Below are 26,452 nucleotides of genomic sequence, written 5' to 3'. Positions count from 1 at the left end.
CTTTACTAAAAATTCACCTTCTCAGTCTCCCCTGGCCTCCCTATCCAAAACTTCAACACCTTCCCTGACCCTGACACTTCCTAGTCCGCTTACCCACTTTTGTCTTATTTTGTTTATCTGTCTTTCTTAGAATTTAATCTCTGTAAGGGTAGGAATTTTTATTTTGGGGTTTTAATTTTTATCTGTTTTGTTTACAATCATATCTTCAGTGCCTAGAAGAGCAGAGAGTAAGCACTTATATGTATTTACTGAAGGAAGAAAAGAAAGGAAAGAAGGAAAGAAAGAAGGGAGGGAGGGAGGAAGGAAATGAACCTACTTGGTGTGGGTCACTTTTGTAATATAAAGGGAAAGTCTTAAAAGAATATTTTGTAAACCCAACAGATTCATAGCTAGGAGGCATGGGAGATAAAGAGGCCTTTTTTCTTCTTCTTCTTCTTCTTTTTCATATGGACCCATCTAAAAAAAAATCTGGAATACAGGGACAGAGAAGTCCAGAATGACATCTAGGCCATGAGGGACTAGGGTTAGATGGACCCTTAACTCATAAGTCAACAGTTTCTTTGACTGGACCATTCCACACAGAGACAGAGAGAGGATGATCGCCAGACACCTTTCTGACAGGCAAGACTGACTTCTGAGCCAAGCTCTAGCCCTCAGTGTAACTTTTGCAAAATTACATAATATTTTAAAGCTTCACTTCCCTCTTCTGCACAGTGGGATGATACTCTCATATGTCAGGATTCAGCTGGCACCGTGGGTGTTTAGTTTGCTGCTGCTTTCCCTCTCTGCCCTTCCTTTGGGAAGCTTCGCCTCCCTCTCATGACTTTCTCCTATAAACACAGGCTTGTTATTCAAGAGTTTGAAGTTACACTGTCAGTTTGATTATTAAAAATCTGAGGTTTTCTCTTTGGACTTTTAAAGAATTTACTGGTTATGAAGATATGTATTTTAATTCCTTAGGTAGGAAGTTAAAGAAGGATGTAAGAAAAAAATGAGCAAAAAGGCATTGAGGGTTGGCATTTGCATTAGGTTTGCTACTTTGCACATAATCTAGAACCCAAATTAGCTGACAGCTGAGTCTCTGGTCCTGCCCAATATCCCTCTTCAGCCTTAGATGCCTGGAAGGGACACAGTACTAAACACAGGGGCCCTGGAATCACTTCACATGGTTTTGAACTCCTGGTTCATCCTGTTACTATTGACCTTAGGTAAGCTACTCAGGCATTGGAGCCTCAGCCTTCTCATAAAGAGGAGGAGACACAATACACATATTAATTCCAGGACAGTGGTGAGGCCCGATGGAGGCCATGGACATGAAGCATTTGGCCATGCTTGGCTCTGAGAGTACCTCACAACATGTGAACTATTGTAATTCTAGAGTTTGGAATTCAGATTCAGAATCAGGTTGGGTTTAAGCTCACAAGGTCACATGGATATAGCCGGATCCTGAACAGAGCCTTCAGGTAAAGGTGGCTGTGAAATGCTCCCCACTTTTAAGACTGAGTAAGGCCTCCGCTTTCTGGGACTTCCCCTCCCTTTCTGTGCATCACTAAGGCTTGGGGGATAAGGGGAGGACGATGCTTCCAGCTGTGGGATGACATTGAAACTCCGTATCTATTGCTTGTCTAAGGCACCTCTTTATAGCATGTATTTTCTCAGACATTACCAATCGTCAGCTGTGTGCCAGGTGCTCTGCTAGTTGCTAGAGCAGCGCAAAGATAGATACAATTTGGACTCCTGCTCTCAAAGATCTTAGAATCTGCTTTGGCATCTGGCAACACTGCCTTCTGTTTCTGGTGGGGAGCACGGCTCCTTCGTCTTTACTGCCTCTGATGGAGAACGCGACGGACTCCCAGTCCTGTCAGGGCCGTGCTGGGCTCTGCCCTGATTGGGACTGAGGCCTAAGGTCTGTGACTTGCTCTGAAAACCACGTATGTATCAGAGCCCCTATCTCCCCCTTTTTATTTTATTATGATCACTAACATCCTTGTAATAAAGTTTGTACGTGGAGTAAAAAAAAAAAAAAAAAAAAAAGACGTGACTATGCCATTTACCCAGTTGATAATTGTTTATTGATCACCTACCATGTGTAAGACATTGATTCAGGCACAGCCATAGAAGCCCAGGAAAGGGAGAGATGGTGGTGGCTTGATCATACCCATCTAACCCAGTGCCTGACCTCCAGAAATGTTGATGAGATGGATGAGATGGATGGATGGAGTTGGTTGGATGGTTGGTGTTCAAGGAACATTTCAGAGTAGAACTAGCCATGGACCTTGTTGAACAGAATTTACTCTGTGGAGAAGATGGTGCAAAGATACAGTCCTCAGGTTCATTTGAGGCTATCAAGCAATTAACCTAGCTATATGTAAGGGTTTCTAAAGGCCTCAGTGGAAAATTCAAATGGCTATGAGGTTCATAAAGAAAAGCAAGTAAGTCAAGGAGGCTGGGTGCTTACTCTCTGTTGTCTTTACACATGCATTTTAAAATTTCCTTTTAAAAAAAAAATTTTTTTTTATCCTCACCCAAGGACATGCTTATTGACTTTAGAGAGGGAGGGAGGGAGAGGACAAAAACATCGATGTGAGAGAGAAACATCGATTGGTTTCCTCTCATACATGCCCCAACCAGGGACGGAACCCAAAACCTAGGCATGTGCTCTGACCATGAATCAAACCCGTGACCTTTCAGTTTACAGGACGACGCTCCAACCAACTAAGCTACACTGGCCAGGGCCATTTGTGACTTTTGATAGAGATACTGAAACCAAAAACCTATTTCTCTATTTTATGAAAAACATCAGTGTAAGCACAACAGCTGATCCTCGGGCTTAAAGACAAGGAATACTTGGGAGTAGAAGAGACTAAAGTGAACTGGGGGACACAGCCTTGCCTAAGGGGGCAGCCACTTCTCAGTTTAAACCAGTTTCTGAATGCAAGAACATGAGCCAACTATTTCCAGCTCCACTGATGTTTCAAAAGAAGGCGGAAACATGAGCTTTTTAAATGAAATCTCCCAATTAAAAAAAAATCAACTCAAATTTTAAGAAGACACTTTGTGGACCAGTTGAGACACAATTTCCAATTGTAGTGACCAGTCCGCACCCTCCACTAAGGGAATCAAGAGAAATCAGGTTAGAAAGATGGGCTGAGGCCAAGTTTCAACTGTCCTTCAATGTCATGCTAAAATGTTGTCACTTGAGCTTACAATTTTAAAGACTATATATGATTTATTGAACAAGGGAGTGGCTAGATGCAAGGGTAGTGGAATGGCATATGACAGAAAAGGGGAGGCAGTTAGTTGACTGTAGGTTACTGCAATAACACAGGTTTGTGACTATCAGGTTGAAAGATGGTGGCAGTTAAGACTAGAAAGATGGGTTGGGCCAAAAAAGATGAAGACCGAAAACATGGTAAGGAGAAGATGAGGGAAGCGAAGGGAGGGCAGGAGAAAAGATAACTGAGGTTCCAACTTGACTGAGAATGAACCATCTCTCTTGCCAGAACGCCCAGCAGGTGGGTGTTAGGCCTGCTGAGTTTAGAGGAGTTAGGCTGATGGTCAAGTCTTCAGTCATCGCCCCAACACGGAAGAGGCCTGACCTGCGCAGCTGCAGTCCTGGCTCTGCTCCTAGACGGCGTCTCGACGACCCCGGTCATGTTTAAAACAGACTCTGTATAGCCTATAAGATGGGGGTGGTGCCCCTGACTTCTCATGGCAGCTGTTGTTAATGAGGCGGCGGCGGGCCAGCACCAGGGGAGGGGGAGACGAGCGAATGCTTTCTTTCCCGGGGTCTGGAAGGCTCGAGGGCTCAGAGATGGGCTGGCAGAGAACCACTCTCGGCAAGGGACCAGGCTGCCGGCCCTTCCCGGAGACTCGCCCGCCGCCACGTGCCTCCGTGACCAGGCAGGAAGGTGCGGAACCAGAATGCTCTGCGGCGTCCGACTTAGGGGGCGGCCGCTCGCCCGCATGCCCGGCGCGCTTCCGGTCTGCCGGGCCGGCCCTCCGCTCCCCAGTTCAGAGTCCTCCTTTTCTGGAACTCAGGAGGGCAGGGATGTCTTTACGAGGGACGCTGCCCCTCCCCCCGCACCCTGCACTAGACGGGGACCGGGGATCGTTTGTGGGGAGACCGACGCAAGCAATAGCGCCCGAGCCAGCCGTATTCCCGTGGTCCCCACACACCGGAAGTGTATTCGCCTCCCGCCCACAACAGCGCCTCTCTAGGAGCGGGGGTGCTGGAGTCTCAGTGGGAATAACCCCTTCGGCCCCAATAGGCTGTATCTATAACATTTTTCTCCCTGAACCGAGCTTAGTTGTGCTGAGTTGACTCTGAGGAACCTTTCGATGCGTGAGTGCTGTGCCCGTATCTAGTGGGCAGAGACCTGCCGCCTGGGTTTCCGTCCCAGCTCCGCAGAGATGCCGAGCAGCCTGGCACCGGTTACTTAGCGTCTCAACCCTGACTCTCCAATCTTAAAATAACTTATCAACCTCAAAGGTTTGCTGTAAGGACTCAATGAATTAATACATGTAAAGCACTTAGAAGGGTGCCTCAATAAGCACTTAAATGCTAGTTATTTTTACTGCAATCTTTTAGAAAAGGACTACTGGTAGGAGGTCAGTTTTGTGATATGAAAACAAGGAACTTGACAGAAATTATAGTAAGCGCCGCTATTATTGAGGGCCTTCTTTGTGCTAGGTTCCTTACATACCTTGTCTCTATTACCTTAGGGCAGTTCTGGGAAGAGAGTATTGTTAGCCCCATTTTATGAAGAAACTGAGGTTAATAACTGAGTCCATGTCAGAGTCTGATTTGAACCCAGGGCCCCTCTGATTCCAGGGTGCATGCCTTTTCCTGCCGTCCACAAAGCATCTCTGATTTTGGAAATTTTTTCTCAGAATTCCTAACTAAAACTTCAAAATCCATGACAATGTCACAGCCATGGCTATCTAGTTAGTCAAGAGCTGAGGCTGTGAAAAATCACCTAATTCCTACAACAGGATAAGAATCAACAATGAATAGTGCTGCCCCAGAATGAACACCAAGAAAAAGATCGTGTGGCCTTGAAAAGAAGCTAGTTGCAGACATCCAAAGAGACAAAGGCACTGAGTATATGTTTTCAGGGTAAAATAAAACTACATTTTTATGTCCGAAACTATTACCATCCAGCCCAACCTGTGGAAACCTCAGGCCAGTTCGAATAGCCATTTCTTCCTGCTTGCATCCTCAGGGTCCCTCTGGGCAGTTGCCACACAGCTCCAGCATTTAGTACTAAAGATCTTTGGTTTAGGACACGGCCAGGCAGAGCAGCCCAGAAGACTGTGGACATGGGAGCATGAGAGAGAGGGGTGGGGACAAATCAGAGACAAGGAACTAGAGTTGGTGGGCACGGACTTTCTCACCTACATGCCCTTGGCCACGCTGATCCCTCTACCTAGTTTAAGTTTTGGGAGGGCAGGACGTTGTCCATCTTGTTGTTTCTGCGCCCTAACACCAAGAAAAGTGGGCTTTCCCAGGATCACTCCACTAGCTGGTGATTTAGTCAGGACTGTTGGGTCAGAAAGGGCCATTGAGTGTCTCTTGTAATGTACCCAAGGGCAGGAAAAGGAGTGTGGCAACACCCCAGTTCAAAGACCACACACACTTTTCTCCAGCAAGGAAATGATGCCCAGACAACAGGGTAGATGTTTTCTAATAAGATTTGTTTTACGTTTCTTTTTTTTCACTTTTTATATTTCAAAAAAAATTCAAATGGTATAAACAGAGAAAAGTGAAAAGCAAGCTGCCCAACCCCAGCCCTATCATCAGTGCTTCTGAGGTGGGCACTGTTGCCAGTTTCTTGTGGAGTTTCTAGAAATAATCTATGCATCTGCAAGTATCACTTTTTAGAAAAACACAAGATGATAGCACACTCTAGTTACTTGCTTTTCCCCTTGCTTTTTTCACATAACAACATATTTTGGAGAATGTTTCATGTCATTTTCTATATATCTGCTTTGTTTATTTTCACAGTTCCTGAGTATTCCATTGTATGGCAATGCCATAATTTTTTCTTTTTCTTTTCAATCCTCACCTGAGGACATGTTCACTGATTTGAGAGAGAGAACATTGATTGGTTGACCACCTCCCACTCCCTGCATGCACTCCAGCAGGGGATCCAAACCTGAAACCCTCTTGGTGTACAGGATGATGCGCCAACCATCTGAGCCACCGGCCAAGACAGTATGCCATACTTTATTTAATCAACTCCCCTCCTGGTGGATACATTACGTTACTTTCAGTCTTTTGCTACCAAAAGAACATGTCAATGCAATCACTGTGTATATGTCTTTGGGTGTCTGTGCCACTATACCTGTAGGATCTAGAAGCAAACTTGCTGAGTAAAAGGGTGTGGGTATTTTGAATTTTGACCAGCGTAGTCAAATTTTCCTTCCTCCGAGGAGGCAGTGCAGATGTATACTCCTATTAATAATGTTTGAAAGTGCCTGTTTCTCCATGTAGTATATATTCAACTCTTTATTTTTGATAACCTTAGATTTAAAATATTTTATGGTAGTTTTTACTTGCATTATGAGATTTGTTTTATAACAAACACTGGTAGGAGGAAATTGAAACCCAACATTGGAGGTGTGTAATCTTAAGAAAGCATTGTGCTGCTTTGAATTAGTTCACATCTCTTGATCTGACATGGACACATAAAACAAGAAAATTGGCCAGTGAGCACTCCAAGCCACCTGACTCCCTGGAAAAAAGACACAGAAGACTGGAGACATACAAAGGATATTCCAATTTAAAATTAAAAAGTGGGGAAATATATTAATAATACAAACTGAAGGGGACTTACAGGAGAACTGTCTCCCAAGCCTCACATGAATTGTGTAACAAATATTTGCTTGGGCCTCTAGAAATCTCAACAAATCTGTAACCGGCTTTCAGCAATTGTGTAAACAGAGCTTTGTACCATAGGTTTTGTGTACCAACCCTGGATTCGTGTTATCACTTTCCCCCTATTTTCTTTTTACCATTTTATTCTTTTATCTTGTTAATGATACTTTAGCCCTTCTGCTACTCTCAGTAATAATAGCCAGCAGTTAGTGGCTGTGAGTCTTACTAGACGCCAGGCACCTGTTGTAGACAATGTGGTCCTATAAATGCCTCAAGTCCTTTTCAAAACCAAGGAAGGTATAAAAAAACAAATCACAACTGCCAAATTCCCTCATCTCCTTTCTGTTACCCACCTAAAAGTATCTTTTTAATATGTGAGGCTGTATATATTGGAGAAAGACTCCACATCTTTGACTATGTAGTTCTCCTTATGAATCTGTATTTTAAAACAAGCAAACCACAAAACATAACAAGAATCTCTCAACAGTAGAAGCCATTAGTCAAGTGATAATTACCTTACAAAACTTAACTCCTAACCCCCCAGTAAGGAAAATGTTGATCGCTAGGAGCCCGCAAAGAGCTACAGTACCAGACGACACTTTTGTCATTTATACAGTGAAAACAAAAACAGGGATTGACAGTTACTGAGTGCTTGCTCATGCTAGACCCTTGTCTAAGCTATTTTGCATTAATATGTTTAATCTTCATATCTGCCCTATGAAGTGGAAAATTTTTTCTTTATTTTTATTTTTTATTTTTAGTTTCTTTTTTATTTTTTCATTTATGTATTTTTTAAAGATTTTATTTATTTATTTTTAGGAAGAGAGGAAGGGAGAGAGAAAGAGAGGGAGAAACACCAATGTGTGGTTGCCTTTCATGCGCCCCCAACTGGGGACCTGGTCTGCAACCCAGGCATGTGACCTGACTGGGAATTGAACCAGTGACCCTTTGGTTCACAGGTTGGTGCTCAATCCACTGATCCACACGAGCCAGAGCTCAATATTTTTTAAGTATACAATTCAATGACATCTAGTACATTTACAATGATGTGCAAACCATTCCCATTATCTAGTTCCAAAATATTTCATCACACCAAAGAAAGTCTTGTACCCATAGGAAGTCACTCCCTATTCCTCCCGCTCTCTAGCCCCTGGCAACCATTTACCTGCTTTCTGTCTCTATGGATTTGAGTAATCTGGATACTTCATATAAACAGAAACATAAAATATGCAGCCTTTTGTACCTGGTTTCTTTCACTTAGCATGTCTTCAAGGTTCATACATGTTTTAGCATGTATCAGTGCTTCATTCCCTTTTATGGATGAATTGTGTGGATACAAACTGCATTCATAAGTTAATGGACATTTGAGTTGTCTTCACTTTTTAGCTATTAAGAATAGTGCTGCTATGAGCATTTGTGTACAAGTTTTTTTAAAGTATATTTTATTGATTATGTTGTTACAACAGTCCCGATTTCTTTTCCTTTGCTCCCCGCTGCCTAGTACTCCCAGCAATCCCACCCCCCTTAGTTCATGTCTATAGGTGGTGCATGTAAGTTCTTTGGCTTCATCCTTTCCTATATTATTCTTAACTTACCCCTGTCTATTTTGTACCAGCCAGTTATGCTTCTTAATCCCTACACCATTCCCCCATTTCTCCCCTTTCCCCCTCCCAGCTGATAAAACCTCCAAATGATTCCCATACCTATGATTCTGTTCCTATTCTGGTTGTTTGCTTAGTTGGATTTTATTTTTATTTTTTAGATTCAGTTGTTGACAGTTGTGAATTTGTTGTCATTTTAATGTTCATAGTTTTGGTCTTCTTTTTTTTAAATAAGTCCCTTTAATATTTCATATAATAATGGCTTGATGATGATGAACTCCCATTAGCTTAACCTTGTCTGGGAAGCACTTTCTCTGCCCTTCCATTCTAAATAATAGCTTTTCTAGATAGAGTAAATCTTGGTTGTAGGTCCTTGTTTTTCATCACATCGAATACTTCAAAGTTTCTTTTGAGAAATCAGCTGATAGTCTCATAGGCACCTCGTTGTAGGTAACTATCTGCTTTTCTCTTGCTGCTTTTAAGATTTTCTCTTTATCTTGAACCTTTGGCATTTTAACTATGATGTGTCTTGGTGTGGTCCTCTTTGGGTCTAGCTTGTTTGGGACTTTCTGTGCTTCCTGGACTTGGACGTCTATTTCCTTCGCCAAATTTGGGGAGTTTTCTTTCATTTTTTTTTTTTTTAACATAAGCTTTCAATTTTTTGCTCTTCCTCTTCTCCTTCTGGCACCCTTATGATTTGGATGTTGACACATTTAAAGTTGTCCCAGAGGTTTCTAAGCCTCTCCTCATTTTTTCCAATTCTTGTTTCCTCATTCTGTACTGGTTTACTGTTTATTTCTTCCTTATGTTCCAAATCATTGATCTGAACCCCGGTTTCCTTCCCTTCACCGCTGGTTTTGTGTGGATTTTCCTTCATTTCATTTAGCATAGCCTTTGCTTCTTCCTTTCTGCATTTGCCATATTTAAGCAATATGTCGAGTCTGTGAGCATCTTTATCACCAGTGTTTTGAACTCTATATCTGTTAGGACAGCTATCTCCTCATCTGTTAGTTTGGCTATCTCCTCATCACTTCGTTCTCCTGCTGGAATCTTGATCTGTTTCCTCTTTTGGGACATACTTCTCCGTCTCCTCAACTTGACAGGCTCCTGTGTTTGTTTGTCTCTGTGTCTTAGGCGGAGCTGTTGCACCTATTATGTTGTAAGGGGCGGAGACTTAGGTATTCATCAGTATGGTCGACCCATTTCATCACGTTGTGGCACTATATGTGGGGGAGGGGTCTGAGAGGGAACAATGCTGCTTGCTCAGCACTCGTCCCTTCTCCAGGCACTTCTCCCACTTTCGTATGGGACTGGCGCCTTTCTAGCTGTTGCCCTGGCTGGCGTTCCCAGAGTGGGTGGGTGTGCAGATATTCTAGGACTGTGGGGGACCTTTAATCAAGCAGACTCTGCTTAGATACTGGCAGTTTCTTCCTCTGCCCCAGCCCCTACTGGTTTTCACAGTCAGAAGCAATAAGGCTCTATTTTTCCCGGCACTGGAGCCGTGAACTGTGCAGTCTGGTCTGGTGCTGGGAGCACTTCCCAGGTGTCCCTCCATACTTTTTAAAATATGTGACTGCGCTTTTCGCCATCCTGCTGCTGCCACTGCTGCTGCTGCTGCTGGTGCCACACTGCTTCCTCTCTGCCCTGGCTCTGCCCCTCTTACCTTTCTGGATGAGTATATCTTCTTTATATCTTTTTTTGTTGGACTTCCATGCAGCTCGATTTTCTGGAACTTCTGGTTGTCTCCAGTTTTGAGATAGTTGTATTCCTTCTTAGTTGTGGAGGGAGACTCAGCATGTCTTCCTACACCTCCATCTTGGCCCTGTGTACAAGGTTTTGTGTGAACATTTGTTTTCATTTCTCTTTGATATATACCTGGAGTTGTTCGGTTATGGTAGCTCTTCATTTAACTTTTTTTAGGAATTGCTAAATTGTTTCCCACAGTGGCAATTCCATTTTATATTCCCACCAGCAATGTACAAAAGTCCTAATTTCTACACATCCTAACAAACATTGGTTATTTTTAGGTTTTAAAAAATTATTATTTTTTTAAAAAAATTATTATCATAGGCCCTGATGGGTAGCTCATTTGATTAGTGCATTGTCCTGGTATACCGAGGTTGTGGGTTTGATCCCCAGTCGGGACACATACAAGGATCAACTAATAAATGCATAAATAGGTGGGACAACAATCGATGTTTTTCTCTAAAAAAATTAATAAATAGAAGTGTTTAATTATTACTATAACCATCTTAGTGGGTGTGAAATGGCATTTCATTGTGGTTTTGATTTGCATTTCAATAATGATGAATAATGTTGAACATCATTTCCTGTGCTTTTTGGCCATTTGTATATCTTCTTTGGAGGAGTGTGTATTTGAGTTCTTTGCCGATTTTTAATTGGGTTATTTGTCTTTACAGTTGAATTGTAATAGTTCTTTTTTCTTTTTTAATGATGGGTTCAGGAGGGAAAAGTGATTTATTTATTTACTTATTTAGAGGAGAAAGGTGGGAGAAAGAGAGGGAGAGAAAGAAACATCCATGTGAGAGAGAAACATCGGTTGCTTCTCACGTTTACCCTAACTGGGGACCAAACCCACAACCCAAGCTTATGCCTTGATTGGGAATTGAACCCACAATCTTATTTATTTATTTATTTATTTATTTAACAAGGTTACTTTATTTTATTTTATTTATTTTATTTATCTGTTTTTAGAGAGAGGGGAAAGGAGAAAGAGAGGGAGAGAAACATCAATGTGCGGTTGCCTCTCACGCGCACCCAACTGGGGACCTGGCAGACAACCTAGTCTTGTGCCCTGACTGGGAATTGAACCATCGACACTTGGTTCGCAGATCGACGCTCAATCCACTGAGCCACAGCAGCCAGGGCCTGAACCCACAATCTTTCAGCCCAAGGGATGATGCTCCAACCAACTGTACCACACCAACCAGCCAGGGCTGTAACTGTTCTTTATATACACTGAATACAAGTCTCTTATGAGAGATACAGTTTGCTAATGTTTCCTCCCATTCTGTGGGTTGTCTTTACTTTCTTGATAGTTTCCTAAATTTTTTATTAAGTCCAATTTACCTGTATTTTTCTTTTGTTGCTGGTACCTTTGGTATCATATCTAAGAAACCATTGTCAAATCCAAGGTCATGAAGATTTACCCTTATGTTTTCTTCTGAAAGTTTTATAGTTTTAGGTACTAAATTTAGGTCTTTTAACAATTTTGAGGTAATTTAGCATTGTGTTTATTTTTATACTTATAATTTATTATTTTTAAAAATATTTTACTTATTTATTTTTAGAGAGAGGGGAAGGGAGGGAGAGATAGAGGGAGAGAAACATCAATTGGGTGCCTCAACCGGGGACCTGGCCCACAACCCAGGCATGTGCCCTGACCAGGAATCGAACCAAAGACCTTTTGGTTCACAGGTGGGTGCTCAATCCACTGAGCCACACCAGCCAGGGCAGGATTCATGTGGATTTTAAAGAAGTGAAGCCCTGGACCTGGACTCAGAAAATCCAAGACCCCCATATCCCAAGACCTCACAGTTGCTCTCTAACAGGGAATGTTACCTGACCGGTCTGAAGTCTGTTTTGCCGTGAGTAAAAAAGATGATAATCTTGCCTCTTGGGGTTGTCAGGAGAAACAAATACCTTAATGTGCATGAAAGTATAAGTTGTAAAATACTTAAGCAATGTGAGTTAATATCAGGGACTAGACTTTCGTAGGCTGGAATGTGAACAGGGCCCTGAAGACAGACAGGACTTGCCTAAGTGGAGAGGAAAAGCAGAAGTATTCTAGAGGAGGTGGAGGGAGCCACAGCTTGGTGAAAGCCCCAGAAGCAGGACAGTCCTTACTGTGTTGGGGGAGAGCTGGGGCAGAACACTTGGTGCTGCATGAGAGTGGGGATTACCTAGGAGAGCACTGTGCAGAGAGGCAGGAAGGCTGGCTTCAGATGGCACAGGCCCTCTAGGAGTTTGAACTTCACTGTTCTACAAACACAGTTCTAGGTGTCTTGGGATATGCCAATGGTGGAATCAGATTTCAAATGTCTTAAGAGCCTGCTGATTTTTTAAAAAGCATTTTAATGTGTGTGACAATATAATATTCTCCTCCATCTATCTTTAATCTCCTTTTCTGTGCTTAAGCAACAGTAGAGCATTTGTTCCTAGGGGTGGTAGGGACTTCTTTAGAAGGTTAGTCCATGTTTCACATTGGGTAGGAAATCAGTTGAATTTGACTTAACATGACTCAGGTCACTACAAACCTGAAAAGAAAATCAAATGTTGTTTTAATTCTATAACCTCCATTCCCAACTTTATAACCAGTTATCTCATTGTTCTCTCATTTAACTGGAAATCATCAAACAGAACAAAAGGTTACAAAGTTAAGTCTCCTTCTTACCCCAGATCCTCAGTCTTCCTCCCCAGAAGCATTTTTTGTATCCTCTCCCAAATAATCAAATATATACAAGTTATTCATATAGAGTCAGACCCTAATGGAGGTGAGACCATCTGATCAGACCCTGTCATTTTGCAGATAAAACAACTAAAGCCCAGAAAGCTTAGTGACTTCAAGCTATTTCAGATCACACCTTAATGCAAACATTTGGTTACAGTAGTACACATATATTTTATTTATATTTAATATATACATTTAATATATAAATTTATTTTATTTACCCAATTATGCATTGTTTATATAGCTTAATCAAAGTTATTTTAAAATATAAAAATTCTGTAAGTTCCAAACATTAAGAAAAAAAATCCCTATCTATTGATAGTGAGGACTCTGGAGGCAGTGTGACAGTGGTGCTTTTAGGAATGGGGCACCAGATGGGTGGGGACAAGTGACAGGAGATGGACTCAGGAAAGTCACTGCAGTAATTCAAGAATAAGAACCAGGGGATATAGTGTCCTGGGGCAAGGGGACAAAAGAGGTGGGCAGATTCAGCAGGGTCACAATAGGCCTGAGGATCTACTAGCTAAGGGGTTGTGGAGGAGGGCATGCCCCCCTGCCCCCAAGGCTCAGGGGAGCAGGACAACTAGATATCGTGTCGGGAGATGAAGCTGGTGAATCTGGGATGACTTCGAATGAACAGGTCTGTTAAGCAAATGAAGAGAAAGAACGAGTCCCCAAGGATGGGAGCCAGTGGGCAGCTTATAGCTACGGATTTTAGAATTGACCACATCAAGCAAGAGATTTTTGAGGAAGAGAAGGCAAAGGAAGGACTTGGCTCTGAGCCTTAGAGACATGGTAGTTGGGAGGCACCAGAGAGGTAAGACTCAATCTGAGGAGCCTTGGGAAGCCACTTTAGGTTCTTGAGCAGAGGAATGACTGACCCTGGAATCCCAGACTCTCAGAGGCAGAAGGGAACTCCCAGGTCCTCAATCCAGCTCTTGTCCCACACTTGAGGAACACAATCCTGAAAAGAAGGCCCCAATACACCTTGTGGGCATGGACATCTCCAGGAGGGAAGGCCCCATTCTTTCCTAGTGGCAGCATTTGACAGCCTCCGCTGCCTGTCATTAGATAAGCTGATCAGCTGAGATGGTTCATCAGCTTCACCTCTTGGCCTTTGCATCCTGCTCTGAAAGTGTCCCCATCTGTACAGCGGAAAATCAGAGCATCTGGTCATGGCTCTGAGTCCTCCCAGTTTACTTGAGAAATGGTTTCCAGATTCCTGGCTCTCCTGCTTACTAGGCCAAGGACTGTGTGCTCTGATGAAGAAAAGTGAGGCAGACCCAGCTAGAGTTGGTCAGCTCACAATTCTTGCATCATTTCATTGAACCCTCCTGTTTCTTGGGAACCAAGGCTAATTCCCTTTTGAAAGAGGAAGCCAAATCTCCAAGAGGCAAAGTGAGTTGTCTGAGATCACACTGGCAGTGAGGATGGAGCAGGGTTAGAACCCTCACTGCTCTTGTAGCAGCCAGGGCCTGTATGAAGGATGCCATGTGGCAGGCTCGTCAGATGTGACCAAGAAGAACACAGTGGTGGGTTTTACATGAAATACGTGGTGGGGGAGGTCACCCTTATCCTTTCAGGAGTTCCCCTACCAGAAGAGTCTCCTTCATAGCCACTGTAGGCAACAGGACAGACAGCGCACTGCTGCCTACAGTCAGAGTGCCCTTTGCCTCCCTCAGAGCAGGGCGCACAAACTGTTACTGGAGAATGCCTGGTCCGAACGGGAATGCCCCGCCTTTCTGGACTCCTCTATCCAGCTCCTGGAAGAAGATGAGGTAGAGAATTTTGGGGCTGAGGGGCTTATCCTGTAATTTCAGACACACGTAAGCCAATCAGAGAATGGTGGTTAGGAACCTTGGAAGCTCCAGAGGCAGCATACCTGGGTCTGAATCCAGCTCTGTTACTAGTAAGCTGTTTACAAGTGACTTACTCTATCCTCAGAATTATAATAATAGTATTGGTGTCACAACTGTGAAGTTTCAAGGAATTATTATAGTCCTCTGCAACGTAACAACAGGAGTACCTTCTGAGAAAGGCATTGTTAGACCATTGTGGGAACATTACAGCATGCACTTACACACACCTACGTGGCACAGCCTACTGCACGCCAGGACTGCATGGCAGGATCTACTGCTCCTGGGTGCAAGCCTGCAGAGCAAGTTATGGTATAAAACAGGATTAAATCAGGCACAGGAGCAAATGATGCCACCAAGAGACATGATGGACACGAGATGTGCGAAGCTGCTGCCACCCTAACGCAGCACACTGTTCTACAGCGAACTGGTTTTCATAAGTAGAAAGCGTACACTCTAAAATCATGATAAAAGTATAGTATAGTAAATACATAGACTTGTAATGCAGTAATTTATCATTATTAAATATTATGCACCGTACATACTTGTATGTGCTACACTTTTACATGACTCGCAGGGTTTGTTTATACTGGCATCACCACAAACACATGAGTAATGCATTGCACTATGACGTTTTCATGGCAAAAGGAATTTTTCACTCCATTATAATGTTAAGGGACCACTGTCATATATGTGGTACACCCTTGACTTAAACATTGTTATGTGGTGAGTCACGGTACATGTAAACCCTTGGAACAGTGCCTGGTATATAGTGTAACTATGTCAGAAGACATCATTCGCATTTATTACTCTACCTGGGGGACACAGACAAGGAGTGCAGAGTCAATACCTATAGTTAAACAGGTGTTGGAGCACCAACAGTGAAAGATCACTGATATGCTGAGACCGCCTCTCGGCCTCACCTGGGGGACACAATGGAGACCATGATAAACTGGAAAGCCAGTGCCCTCGATAGAAGGAAGCTCCTGCCCCACCAGTTGTTGCCATGTGAAAGTTTGGGTCATGTTGCCACATCTTTGGATTTTCTAAACAAGCAGGAAATGTGGATTTTTATAAGAAATGTACTGATTCTTAAATGTGGCAATTAATTCTGTTTAAAACAAAATAAAACTCTGTAGGCCAAATTAAGCTCTTCCATGAGCCTCCAAGGCACAGCTTTCCTATAGTCTCTGTCCCAGGGCCACATCACGCTTTCACAGCCCTGGAGGGCCAGGGAGACTAGTGAGGGCTGGATCTGCCTCTAAGTCTCTCTGATCCCAAGTTGTCTTGCATCTCACCTGTCTCTCAAGGTGACAGGTGAGAAAGTGGGGGTGTCTGTGAAAGAATGGGATTGTGCAGCAGAACCCAGCGGGGGAAGCTCTGCGCGTTTGCCTGGGGATTGCTCTGGAGACAGATGGGACAATGAAGACAATGCATGACTTCATTCCATGCACTGAGCACCCACAAACTATATGCCAGTCACTCCAGTCACTGTTCTAGGTGCTGGGGAGACAGCAGCAAGTACAAGAGGCCAAGCCCCTGCGCTGGTGGCACTGACAACAATGTGAGTGCACTAGAGGGAGGGACAGAGACAGGTGGTAAACACATGGATATTCTGTCAGGGGTGATACATGCTATGAGAAACAGAGCAGGGTAAGGGGGAGCAGCAGGGGCACAGGCCCTGGAGAGTGAGGTGTCAACAGTGATGGAAGCCAGGATGAGATGGGGAAATGCCCAGGTGAGAAAGAGGGTGAGGGAGACAGCACAGGAAGTGAGCCGATGCTGGCCCAGCAGCGCCTCCCCTCCTGGTGGCCACACTCCCTGAAGCCCAGAAGAGCAGAGTCCTCATCCTTGACAGCATCGTCTGACAGACATTCATTCCTCTGGCTCCCTCGCATCCCTGGACAGGTAGCCCCTTCTCACATTCTCCTGTAATTCCTTTGTGTTTATAACGTACACAATTAAACTTCTTGAGGGTAGAAAGCCTGATTCTTGTTCAGCTATGAGACCTTCCCACCTTTGTTCCCCACAGTGCCCAGGAGTAATAGGATTCAATATACAAATGTGTTCAATTGAAATAATGGCATGGCCTTAAGCACCTTACCTCACTTCTTACACCTTGGTTTCCTCTCCTGTAAAACTGGGATAATACGTTGTCCTATCTCAACAGATTGTAGTGAGAAAATGAGGTAAGGGATATAAAAATCAGGATCCCAGATACCCTGGGCCTTGGGAGGCTAGCAGTGTTCCCAGGTTTTTTAGGGTTTCTTTTGCTATGAGCTGAGGGCCCCTTGAGCTTCTGGGAAAGGTTCTTGCCCTCCTTAGTCTCCAGGTTCCTCCTCTGAGGGTGGCAAATGGCAGAAGAGGAGCCAACACATACTTCCCAGTGAGGTTGGGGCCAGGAGCATGGGCTGCCACAAATTCCTCTTGGCTGTGCTTGTTGCCTCGACCCAAACTCTTGTCCCCATGACTTACTTATTTCATTTAAGCCATTTTTAGTCCGTAGGATGTTCCATCTCAGATCTGTCCTCCCAGCCCCTGCTCCCACCCCACAACCCAGTCCTGGGGCCCCATCCCTGGGTCTGAGTCCCAACAAAGGCAGGCCCCAGCGGACCAGCGGCCCCCAATCTGCTTCCTGGGTAACTGCTGGCAGAGCCCCTGCAGGATACAGAGTGGCCCGAAATCCGGAGACCCTCACTGGCACCGGGTTTCCCGGAGAATCTGCTCCCACCAGAGACAGAAAGTGGGTCATTGTTTCAGCCACCTCCCTGCTCCACGTCCTCTATTTTTCCCAGGCTGTGGGAGGCAAAGGGTTAAATCCCATAGAGCTGATGCTCTGACTCCAGGCTAGAGGGACCCGGGAAGCTGGGGTCACTTCCTGCTCCGTCCCAGTCACCCTGAACTGGTCCCTGGGTCCTCAGCCTGGGATCACCCCTTGAGAAGGAACCCAGAGTCCTCGGCATCAAGCCCGCCACCCCCCAGGCAGGGCATTCAAGGGGTTAAGTACCCTGGGGCTGGACTCTGCCTTCCACCTTTCCCAGACCCCAGAGTCGTGAGTTGGGGACGCCTGGGTTCCTGAGGGGTGGCCCGAAGGGCCGGGACGACGGCCGGGGAACAATGGGTCAGGGAGGCGGGTTGCCCCGGGCCTGAGCCCCGTGCCCGGCCCCTGGTCACAAGGGTAGGGCTGGGGCCGGGCAGGGGGGCAGAGGCCGAGGATTCTGGGAAGAGCGCGAGGGTCTGGCTGTGGGGGAGGGGAGGTGTGAGCATTCTGGGAAGAGGGAATTCGATCGCCAGGCCAGGGCTGGGGGCTGCGAGCCAGCGGGGAATCTTGGGGGCCCGGGAGGCGGAGGATGCCCGGACCTGGGAGTTGGGCACCGAAAGAGGGTGGCGGGACCCGTTGGAGCAGGAGTCCAGGGTCTGTGCTGGTGAGGCCGCGGGGGGCCAGGGGCCAGGATGGCTGCGCGCCGGCCGCTGCCGCCACTTCAGGGTCACCCTGGGCCGCTCTCCACACCTTCCTGCGAGGCAGCCTCTTTCCCTCCCTCCCTCTGCAGTGGGACTGGCTCGAGGTCCGAGGGCTGGGGCTGGGGCTGGGGCTGGGGCCTAGGTCTTCCTGCCTCCTGGGGTCTTCCAACTTTTGTACTCCATGGTGGCCTTGTCATTAACCTCTTTACTCTGGACCACCCAGTTTGAATTTCTTGAAATAATCAAGATACATACGGTCTTACCTGTCCTCAGCAAACAGCAGGGCGCCCTTCCAGGCCTCTTCAGAACAGGCGGCCCCAGCTTGGCAGAGGTGCCTGCTTCCACCTCCCGAAAGACATTTACAGATGGGGGAGGGGAAATTCTCATGACCTAAGGAGCTACAGAGATGAAGAAATTAAGTTACTTCCTAAAATCTCACTCCTCTCTCTCTTGCTGCTATTTAGTAGGGCTCAGCTAGCTCCTACTTCACTTGGGTTACCTTCCAGCTGCCTCCTCCTGAGTCCTGACCATGTCTGCTTGCACCACTGACCCCATACACACAGCACCCGTCCCACAGAGCCACCCAAAACCCTGCTTTCTGCAGGGACTCTCTTAAGGGTCTCCACATTATGGGAAGTTCTCTTAGCATTTAGCTCCTGTGGTCCTGTTCCCTCATGCTGAAATCATATAACCCTTTTGGGAGTGAGCTGGCTATGTTTTACCAGGAGGCCACTCTGAACTGTTTCTTTGCTGCCATCCCCTTGCAAACTGACCTTTACAGGCATTGGACAAACAGGTTTTCCAGGAACAAGGGGCGTTTCATTCATTTTTTGTTCATTCAACAAAATATATTGCGCACCTGTTCTGTGTTAAGCATCATACGACGCACAGAATATTGAGCAGCAACAAAACAGAGCAGCCAGTATAGAAGAAGGGCTACCAGAATGGGACTGTTAAGGAAGGCTTCACTGGGGAGGGCTATTTGGAGTTCACAGGCACAGATTGTCAGGCTAGTCACTGGATCCAACTCCTGCTTTTACAGTCGGGAACCTTTTGGTCCCAGGAATTTGTCCGTCCCATTCTCGCAGCAACTAGGGTCCCTTGGAGCTTTCCTCATCACTCATCCCTGCCAACAGCCCACATTTATGTTTCACATGACTCCCAAGGTCATCTTCCTCTCTCAGAGGCTGGGGCAAGCTAGACACAGAACCTTGCATTTCTGGTCTCTGCTACTTCCCAGCCTATGACCTTGGAGAATTCTCCCTGAGGATTGATTTCCTAATCTGTAAAATGGACAGTCTGATTCCTGGGTCTCCTAAGGGGAGTGTGGGGAAGATTAGATGAGGTAATGAGGACACCACAGCGGGCACTGTGTCAGCTTCAGGTGGTCTGCACACACTTCTGTCTCCTCTCTTCCCTTTCTATTTCCTTCTCAAGGTCATTCCGGCACAAGCCCCTAGTAGCTTTAAATTGCCCCCTCCCCTACCCTGTGGCCCAGTCTCCTTTCTGTGCTTGGATAGCGGGAAAGTGTCCCAGTCCTTTTGGAGGGCGCCTGTTGCCTCAGGAAAATCAGAATGGTTTCTCTCTCTCTTTCTCTCTCTCTCTCTCTCTCTCTCTCTCTCTCTCTCTCTCTCTCTCTCTCTCTCTCTCTCAACTCTTACAGTGTTCTAAGCAGTCCCAGTTCTCTGTGAGGCTCTCAAGGAAAGTTTATTGGTCCCAATTAGCAGCCTCATTAAAGAGGAAAATTAGAGTCCTAATGAGCTTCTTCTGGTTAGTAAAATAACAGGTTTCCAGCCTCTGGGCAGCAGAGGAGTGGGGTGAGAGCCTCCCTCCCCTGTGGGTGTCAGGTGCTTCTCCAGCCCCCAGTCTGGGTTCAAAGGTTATGACTGATGAGGTTTTAATTACACTCTTAAATTCACCTACTTGCTTAGTTGTGATTTTAAGATCTGGATCATGAATTAGGCCTGCAGGAGTGGGATGGGTAGGGACAATGAGAACTAATGCCCCCAAAAATGAGTAGGTAGGAAACTGAAGTTTACATACGGAGGAATGAGAGCTGGGGGGTAGGGTTCCCAGGTTGGGGCAGATGGGGAGTAAAAAATAGTGGGAGATCAGCTCCCATTGTGTGCTCCTCTCTCCTCCCCAGGGTCCCTGGAACGCTGGGCAGCCCTGAGCTCTGGGATGGAGCCTGAAGCAGTGCTGTGGGGCCCAGACCTGCAGGGTCCTGAACAGAGCCCCAACGATGCTCACAGAGGTGAGGGGCACAAGAAGGGACTGCAGTTCTGAAAAGACAGTGGCCTTATTTCAGGGAAGGGCCCAGACTCTGGGGGAAACCCAGGGGAGGGAAGAGAGACTGACCTCCTGTTCTGAAAGGAGATGGGGGCTGGAGACTCCCTTTCTCTCTATAGGTGCCGAGAGTGGGAACGAAGAGGAGAGCCCTCAGCAGGAAAGTTCTGGGGAGGAGATCATCTTGGGAGATCCAGCTCAGAGTCCAGAATTCAAGGACCCACCAGAGATGCCCCTGGAGAGACCTTCCCAGGATCCCTTAGTCCCCCAGGACCCCCCAACTTCACTGGTTCACCCCAACCCATTGGACCACCAGACTCCTCTTGACCCCCCAACCCCCGAGGTAATCCCTACCCCGTCTGACTGGACCAAGGCCTGTGAGGCCAGTTGGCAGTGGGGGACTCTGACCACATGGAACAGCCCCCCAGTGGTCCCTGCCAATGAGTCCAGCCTGCGGGAGTTGGTGCAAGGCCGCCCCTCTGGGGCTGAGAAGCCCTACATCTGCAATGAGTGTGGCAAGAGCTTCAGCCAGTGGTCCAAGCTGCTGCGGCACCAGCGCATCCACACGGGCGAGCGGCCCAATACCTGCTCCGAGTGTGGCAAAAGCTTCACGCAGAGCTCGCACCTGGTGCAGCACCAGCGCACGCACACTGGCGAGAAGCCATACAAGTGCGCGGACTGTGGCAAATGCTTCAGCTGGAGCTCCAACCTGGTGCAGCACCAGCGCACACATACGGGCGAGAAGCCCTACAAGTGCACCGAGTGCGAGAAGGCCTTCACCCAGAGCACCAACCTCATCAAGCACCAGCGCTCACACACTGGCGAGAAGCCCTACAAGTGTGGCGAGTGCCGGCGCGCCTTCTACCGCAGCTCTGACCTCATCCAGCATCAGGCCACGCACACTGGCGAGAAGCCCTACAAGTGCCCGGAGTGTGGCAAGCGTTTTGGCCAGAACCATAATCTCCTCAAGCACCAGAAGATCCACGCTGGCGAGAAGCCATATCGCTGCACTGAGTGTGGCAAGAGCTTCATCCAGAGCTCGGAGTTGACCCAACACCAGCGCACGCACACCGGCGAGAAGCCCTACGAGTGCCTTGAGTGCGGCAAGAGCTTCGGCCACAGCTCCACCCTCATCAAGCACCAGCGGACCCACCTGCGCGAGGACCCCTTCAAGTGCCCTGTTTGTGGCAAGACCTTCACGCTGAGTGCCACGCTGCTGCGTCACCAGCGTACACACACGGGCGAGCGGCCCTACAAGTGCCCCGAGTGCGGTAAGAGCTTCAGTGTCAGCTCCAACCTCATCAACCACCAGCGCATCCACCGCGGTGAGCGGCCCTACATCTGCGCCGACTGTGGCAAGAGCTTCATCATGAGCTCTACGCTCATCCGCCACCAGCGCATCCACACAGGCGAGAAGCCCTACAAGTGCTCCGACTGTGGTAAGAGCTTCATCCGCAGCTCCCACCTCATCCAGCACCGGCGCACCCACACTGGTGAGAAGCCCTACAAGTGCCCTGAGTGCGGCAAGAGCTTCAGCCAGAGCTCAAACCTCATCACCCACGTGCGCACCCACATGGATGAGAACCTCTTTGTGTGCTCCGACTGCGGGAAGGCTTTCCTGGAGGCGCATGAGCTGGAGCAGCATCGGGTGATCCACGAAAGAGGGAAGACCCCAGCCCGTAGAGCTCAGGGCGACACTATGCTGGGGCTGGGGGATCCAGCCCTGCTAACCCCGCCCCCGGGAGCCAAACCACACAAGTGTCTTGTCTGCGGAAAGGGGTTCAACGACGAGGGCATTTTCATGCAGCATCAGAGGATCCACATTGGAGAAAACCCCTACAAAAATTCAGATGGCCACGTCGCACACCCAGCCCCCAAGCCTCCCTTCCGACCTCCCAGGCTCCCTTTTGGAGGGAATTCCTATCCAGGTGCTTCGGAGGGCAGAGCTGACCCCTCAGGACAACCATTTAAAATGCCTGAGGGGCAGGAGAGCTTCAACCAAAGGCTGGGCCTGCTCTCCTCCAAGTCCTACATTTGTTCCCACTGTGGAGAAAGTTTTCTGGATCGAGCTGTGCTCCTCCAACACCAGCTCACCCACGGCAACGAAAAGCCCTTTCTCTTTCCTGATTATAGGATTGGCTTAGCGGAAGGGGCAGGGCCCAGTCCCTTCCTAAGTGGAAAGCCCTTTAAATGCCCTGAATGCAAAAAAAGCTTTGGCCTCAGCTCTGAGCTGCTACTGCACCAGAAAGTCCATGCAGGTGGGAAATCCCAGAAGAGTCCAGAGCTGGGGAAGAGCTCTTCTGTCCTCCTGGAGCACCTCAGGAGCCCCCTGGGGGCCAGACCCTACAACTGCTCAGATTGTGGGGCATCCTTCCTGGATCGCCTGGCCCTCATCCGCCACCAGGAAACCCACACCCAAGAAAAGTCCCCCAGACCCGAAGACCCCCTTCCAGAGCCAGTCACCCTGTCTACAAGCCAGGAAGGTGAAGGAGAGGCCCCCACCTCCACAGGGAGCAGCATCCACGGGGAAGGGGAAAGCCCCAAAACCCTCTTGGAAGAAAAGCCCTATTTGTGCCCCGAGTGTGGAGATGGCTTCACAGAAGTCGCAGCCCTCCTCCTCCATAGAAGCTGCCACCCAGGTGTTGCCCTGTGAAATGGGCCTGGAGACCAGGGGCCTCTCTCCTGAGACGAACACTGGATCTCCCCAAATATTATATGAGAGAAGGAAGAAAACCCTATCAGATTGTAGAGATGGGAAGGATAAAGGACCCTGGGTAAAAATAGTGCTTTTACATCAGTGATGAGAAACCCTATAAAATTGTTGGTGGGAACCACTTATAATGCAGTAGAGAAAAACTGTTGGGTTAGAAACCCTATAAATATGTAGGGAAAAAAAGGCCCTTTAAGTGTAGCAGAAAATCCCTATAAACCATAGTGGATAAAAGCCCTATTAATCATAGGATGAGGTCCCAATATGTCTAGACAACCCTATAAAACTGTACTGAAATCCTTGTGAAACTATAGGGTTGGGGAAGTGCAGGGAATATATAGCAAGGGCATTGACTTGGGAGCAGTGACCCTCAGAAGGTGTAGAACCTCCCATGAACTTGTTCCACAGTGTTCTTTCTACTGGCATATGGGAGGGAAGCTCATTCCCAGAAGCCTTGGACAATTACACTGAGTAAAATGCTCAGTGGGGAGTAGTTTTGGGAATTGGGTGGAACTGAAAAGGAAGACAAAGACAGGAGAAAACTTAAGTGATGAGGAGCTCTCAGACCCACAGAAGAGAAATAACCAGGAACTAGGGAGAGAAAGTCCAGCTCATTGCACTGGGGCTTCCTCGGGGTGTAAGGCCAATCCTAGATGAATTGTGTGTGTTAGAGGAAAAGGCCCATGGAATTCCTTATCAGAAAGAAGCCAAAAATGGGGAAGGAATAAAATGATGTTGCGCCTTTTATTAAAGGCTGAAGTTCGGGGTGCGTAAAAACTTTAAGTGTAAGAATACAAAAATTTAATGGGGAAGAGTGGTGTGAGATTGTTAAAGGGCTTCAAGGGAAGGAAACCAAGTGGAGAAACTGTTCAGACGGAACCTAGCAACCCCAGGCTGTCTTCCCCGTTTCCGGGAGCTTGTTAAACTACAAGTGCAAGCAGATCCCAGCCAGACCATCAGGGTCCTCCCCAAGCCAGGCAGGACCACCCTTTCCTGGGGACTTCTGAGAGGCCTCCAGGGATGGATGGTCCCCCCTGCTACATCTCAGGTCTCACTGTCAGGAGGTTTGTCCTAAAATCTAACTGCCACCAGTCTTGCTCAAGTGGCAGCTTGTTTCCTCGAATTCTGTCCTCAGTGGAGAGGGAGAACTGCTACTAGTCAACCTCCAAAGAATAAAGCCCTTCAGAGACTTAAGGCTTGTGTGTGGTTAAATCCTCCTTCGACTGCTCTTCTCCAAGTCAATGAGTGCCATGTGTAGGTCCTCTGTGGCAACAAGGGACAGCAAGTTGACAGAATAGAGAGTTTCGATTAGCCAGCAACCTACTTTTAAACCTCACTCTTTCCTCTGAGCTGATAGCAAGGCTGCTGGCAGGATGAGCCAGCCCGCACATAGTGACGGGGCATCCAAGTTCCCCACAGGAAGGACCATGGGTCCTTGAAGAGTGTATGGAAGCCTGACCACCATCCTCACCCTGGTACCTGGAGCCCCCTGAGCTTGTGACAACCCACCCCAATCATGGTCTCTGGAAGGTACGGATTCCATCCACTCGGCTCATCTCCTTAGCCAGAAACCTTCAGAGGGAAATGGAAAGATGAGAACCACACTACCCTGCCAGACCCATCTCCTGTCCTCACACACTACACAGTTCCACACTTCCATTAACCCAACCAAACCCACTAACATGACTGGGTGTGTGTGGCAGGGGAGAGACTGTTGCCATCTAAAATGGTTGGAGAAAACTTGGAACATCTGTAACAAGAACCCCCTCCCCTCACCCTGGAGATTCCGTCCAGTGCTGCATCCAAAGGAAGTGCCCACTGACCCTATGCTGGCACCAGTAACGCACTGTGGTCTTGGAGTAAGAGAACCAACATGCCAGGTGAGGCGGCCCCTTCAGGAGTCACATCCCTGGAGAGGGTGACCTGGATTCCTACAAAGCTGTGGAAGAGACCTCTAATTTCATTATCTGAAGTTCAAAAGTCCTTCACCTTTCATCTACCCTGCCCCTAGAGGAATAACCCTCAAATTCAAAGGATCAAACTCCAGAACATTGTAGTAGGAAAAACCCAGGCCTGCTGGGAAGAAGGAAAAGGCAGGCATTGTATGATTGTGGGGACACAGCCCCACCTAAGCCAATGCCCTGTTGGAAAGCACTGCCGAGGGGAGGAGCCTGCATGCAAATCTACTGACAGAAGCATCCACTGAGGGGTGTCCCTGTGAGACTGAGAGGAGACAGTCCTCCAGGTCAAAGCAGATTTTTCCCCCTCTAAGATGATAGAAAGAAACTCCAATTGTAGACAAACCCTTAAAGCTAGAATCAGTTCCCCTCAGAACAGGTCTGAGAAATTTCTCCAGAAGAGTCCTGGGGAGCAGACTTAAAGGCTTGGGGGTCATCCAGGAAGAGGCAGTCAGTGCAGTTAAAGCCGCCTGTGGGCCCATTGAGGACTTGAGCGTAGCATATGTAGTAGGATGTTCGCATGTTGTAGGAATGGGTTAAGGCCAGGAGTTCAGGCTCCAGTACTTGAATGAATGATGTGGACATGAGTTGGGGTCTGGGGTTTTGTAGCAGGAAAGGGGCAGAGTCAGAGACCTTTGGGGAATGACCTGTTCTCTGTTGCCCACCTCCCCAAACTCCTTTAGTCAGGTGCTTCCCTCCCAGAACAAGCTACATCTTGGGAGGAACTAAGCAGGCAGTTGAGGGAGGTGGCAGTGTCCAGAGTCCCTCTGATCAACTCAGGCAAAGGCCCAGCTCAGTCTGGAAGGCCTCTTGTCCAACTCCACACAGGCCTGACTCTTCAGAAGTGTCCCGATTGAGGAGCCCAACAGACAGTGTCACAGAGTCATTGGCGAAAGCAAAGGGAAGAGTAGAAACTGATATGAGCTTAGGGTGAAACTTGAAACTGCTGTGGATATGAAGGTCAGATAGGAACTCAAAGAACTGGGCATGAATCCTGAATGATGGGGAAACTTGAAACGATCACAGCCAAGAGGAGGGGTTCCATGACATCTGTCCCTGAAATGAGCAGCCCCCAGACTCCTTGGCCCCTATTAGAGAAGCCCCACTCACCTAACTTACCCTCCTGGAGTGAAGAGAGGCCCCACATTTGAGTGTTGTGTGTCAGTAACAGTGTTGTGTCACCGGTGGTCATGTTGATTAGTTGAAGAGAATAAAGGGAATAAGATTT

At 47.3% G+C, this 26,452-nt stretch overlaps 1 protein-coding gene and 1 long non-coding RNA gene across 2 annotated transcripts in view; one reads left to right on the top strand and one right to left on the bottom strand.

Moving 5' to 3' along the window:
- The window catches only part of LOC150009687 (uncharacterized), a 20,433-nt gene extending 1,769 nt beyond the window's left edge, over positions 1–18,664 (bottom strand). Inside the window, exons 1-2 of the long non-coding RNA XR_016511195.1 lie at positions 18,534–18,664; positions 10,145–10,303 (exon numbers count right to left, since the gene is read on the bottom strand). This is a non-coding gene — a long non-coding RNA (uncharacterized LOC150009687). The remainder of the gene's footprint in view (positions 1–10,144; positions 10,304–18,533) is intronic.
- Positions 17,700–26,452, top strand: ZNF629 (zinc finger protein 629). Its single transcript, XM_090277635.1, has 3 exons — positions 17,700–17,860; positions 20,417–20,524; positions 20,679–26,452. The coding sequence occupies exons 2-3, from the start codon at positions 20,452–20,454 to the stop codon at positions 23,207–23,209; spliced, it is 2,604 nt and encodes an 867-aa protein (XP_090133761.1). The 5' UTR covers positions 17,700–17,860; positions 20,417–20,451; the 3' UTR covers positions 23,210–26,452.

This window comes from Furipterus horrens, unplaced genomic scaffold, assembly GCF_987537825.1.
Source record: "Furipterus horrens unplaced genomic scaffold, mFurHor1.1.pri manual_scaffold_5, whole genome shotgun sequence".
NCBI classification, from domain to species: Eukaryota; Metazoa; Chordata; class Mammalia; order Chiroptera; family Furipteridae; genus Furipterus; species Furipterus horrens.
Note: the sequence above shows the minus strand (reverse complement) of the source record. Positions and strands in the feature narration are given on the sequence as shown.

Bases quoted from the DNA above. Each gene is read 5' to 3' on its own strand.
- ZNF629 (XM_090277635.1), top strand. From the start codon at position 20,452: ATGGAGCCTGAAGCAGTGCTGTGGGGCCCAGACCTGCAGGGTCCTGAA. The intron at 20,525-20,678 runs GTGAGGGGCACA...TTCTCTCTATAG, and splicing joins CCCCAACGATGCTCACAGAG to GTGCCGAGAGTGGGAACGAA.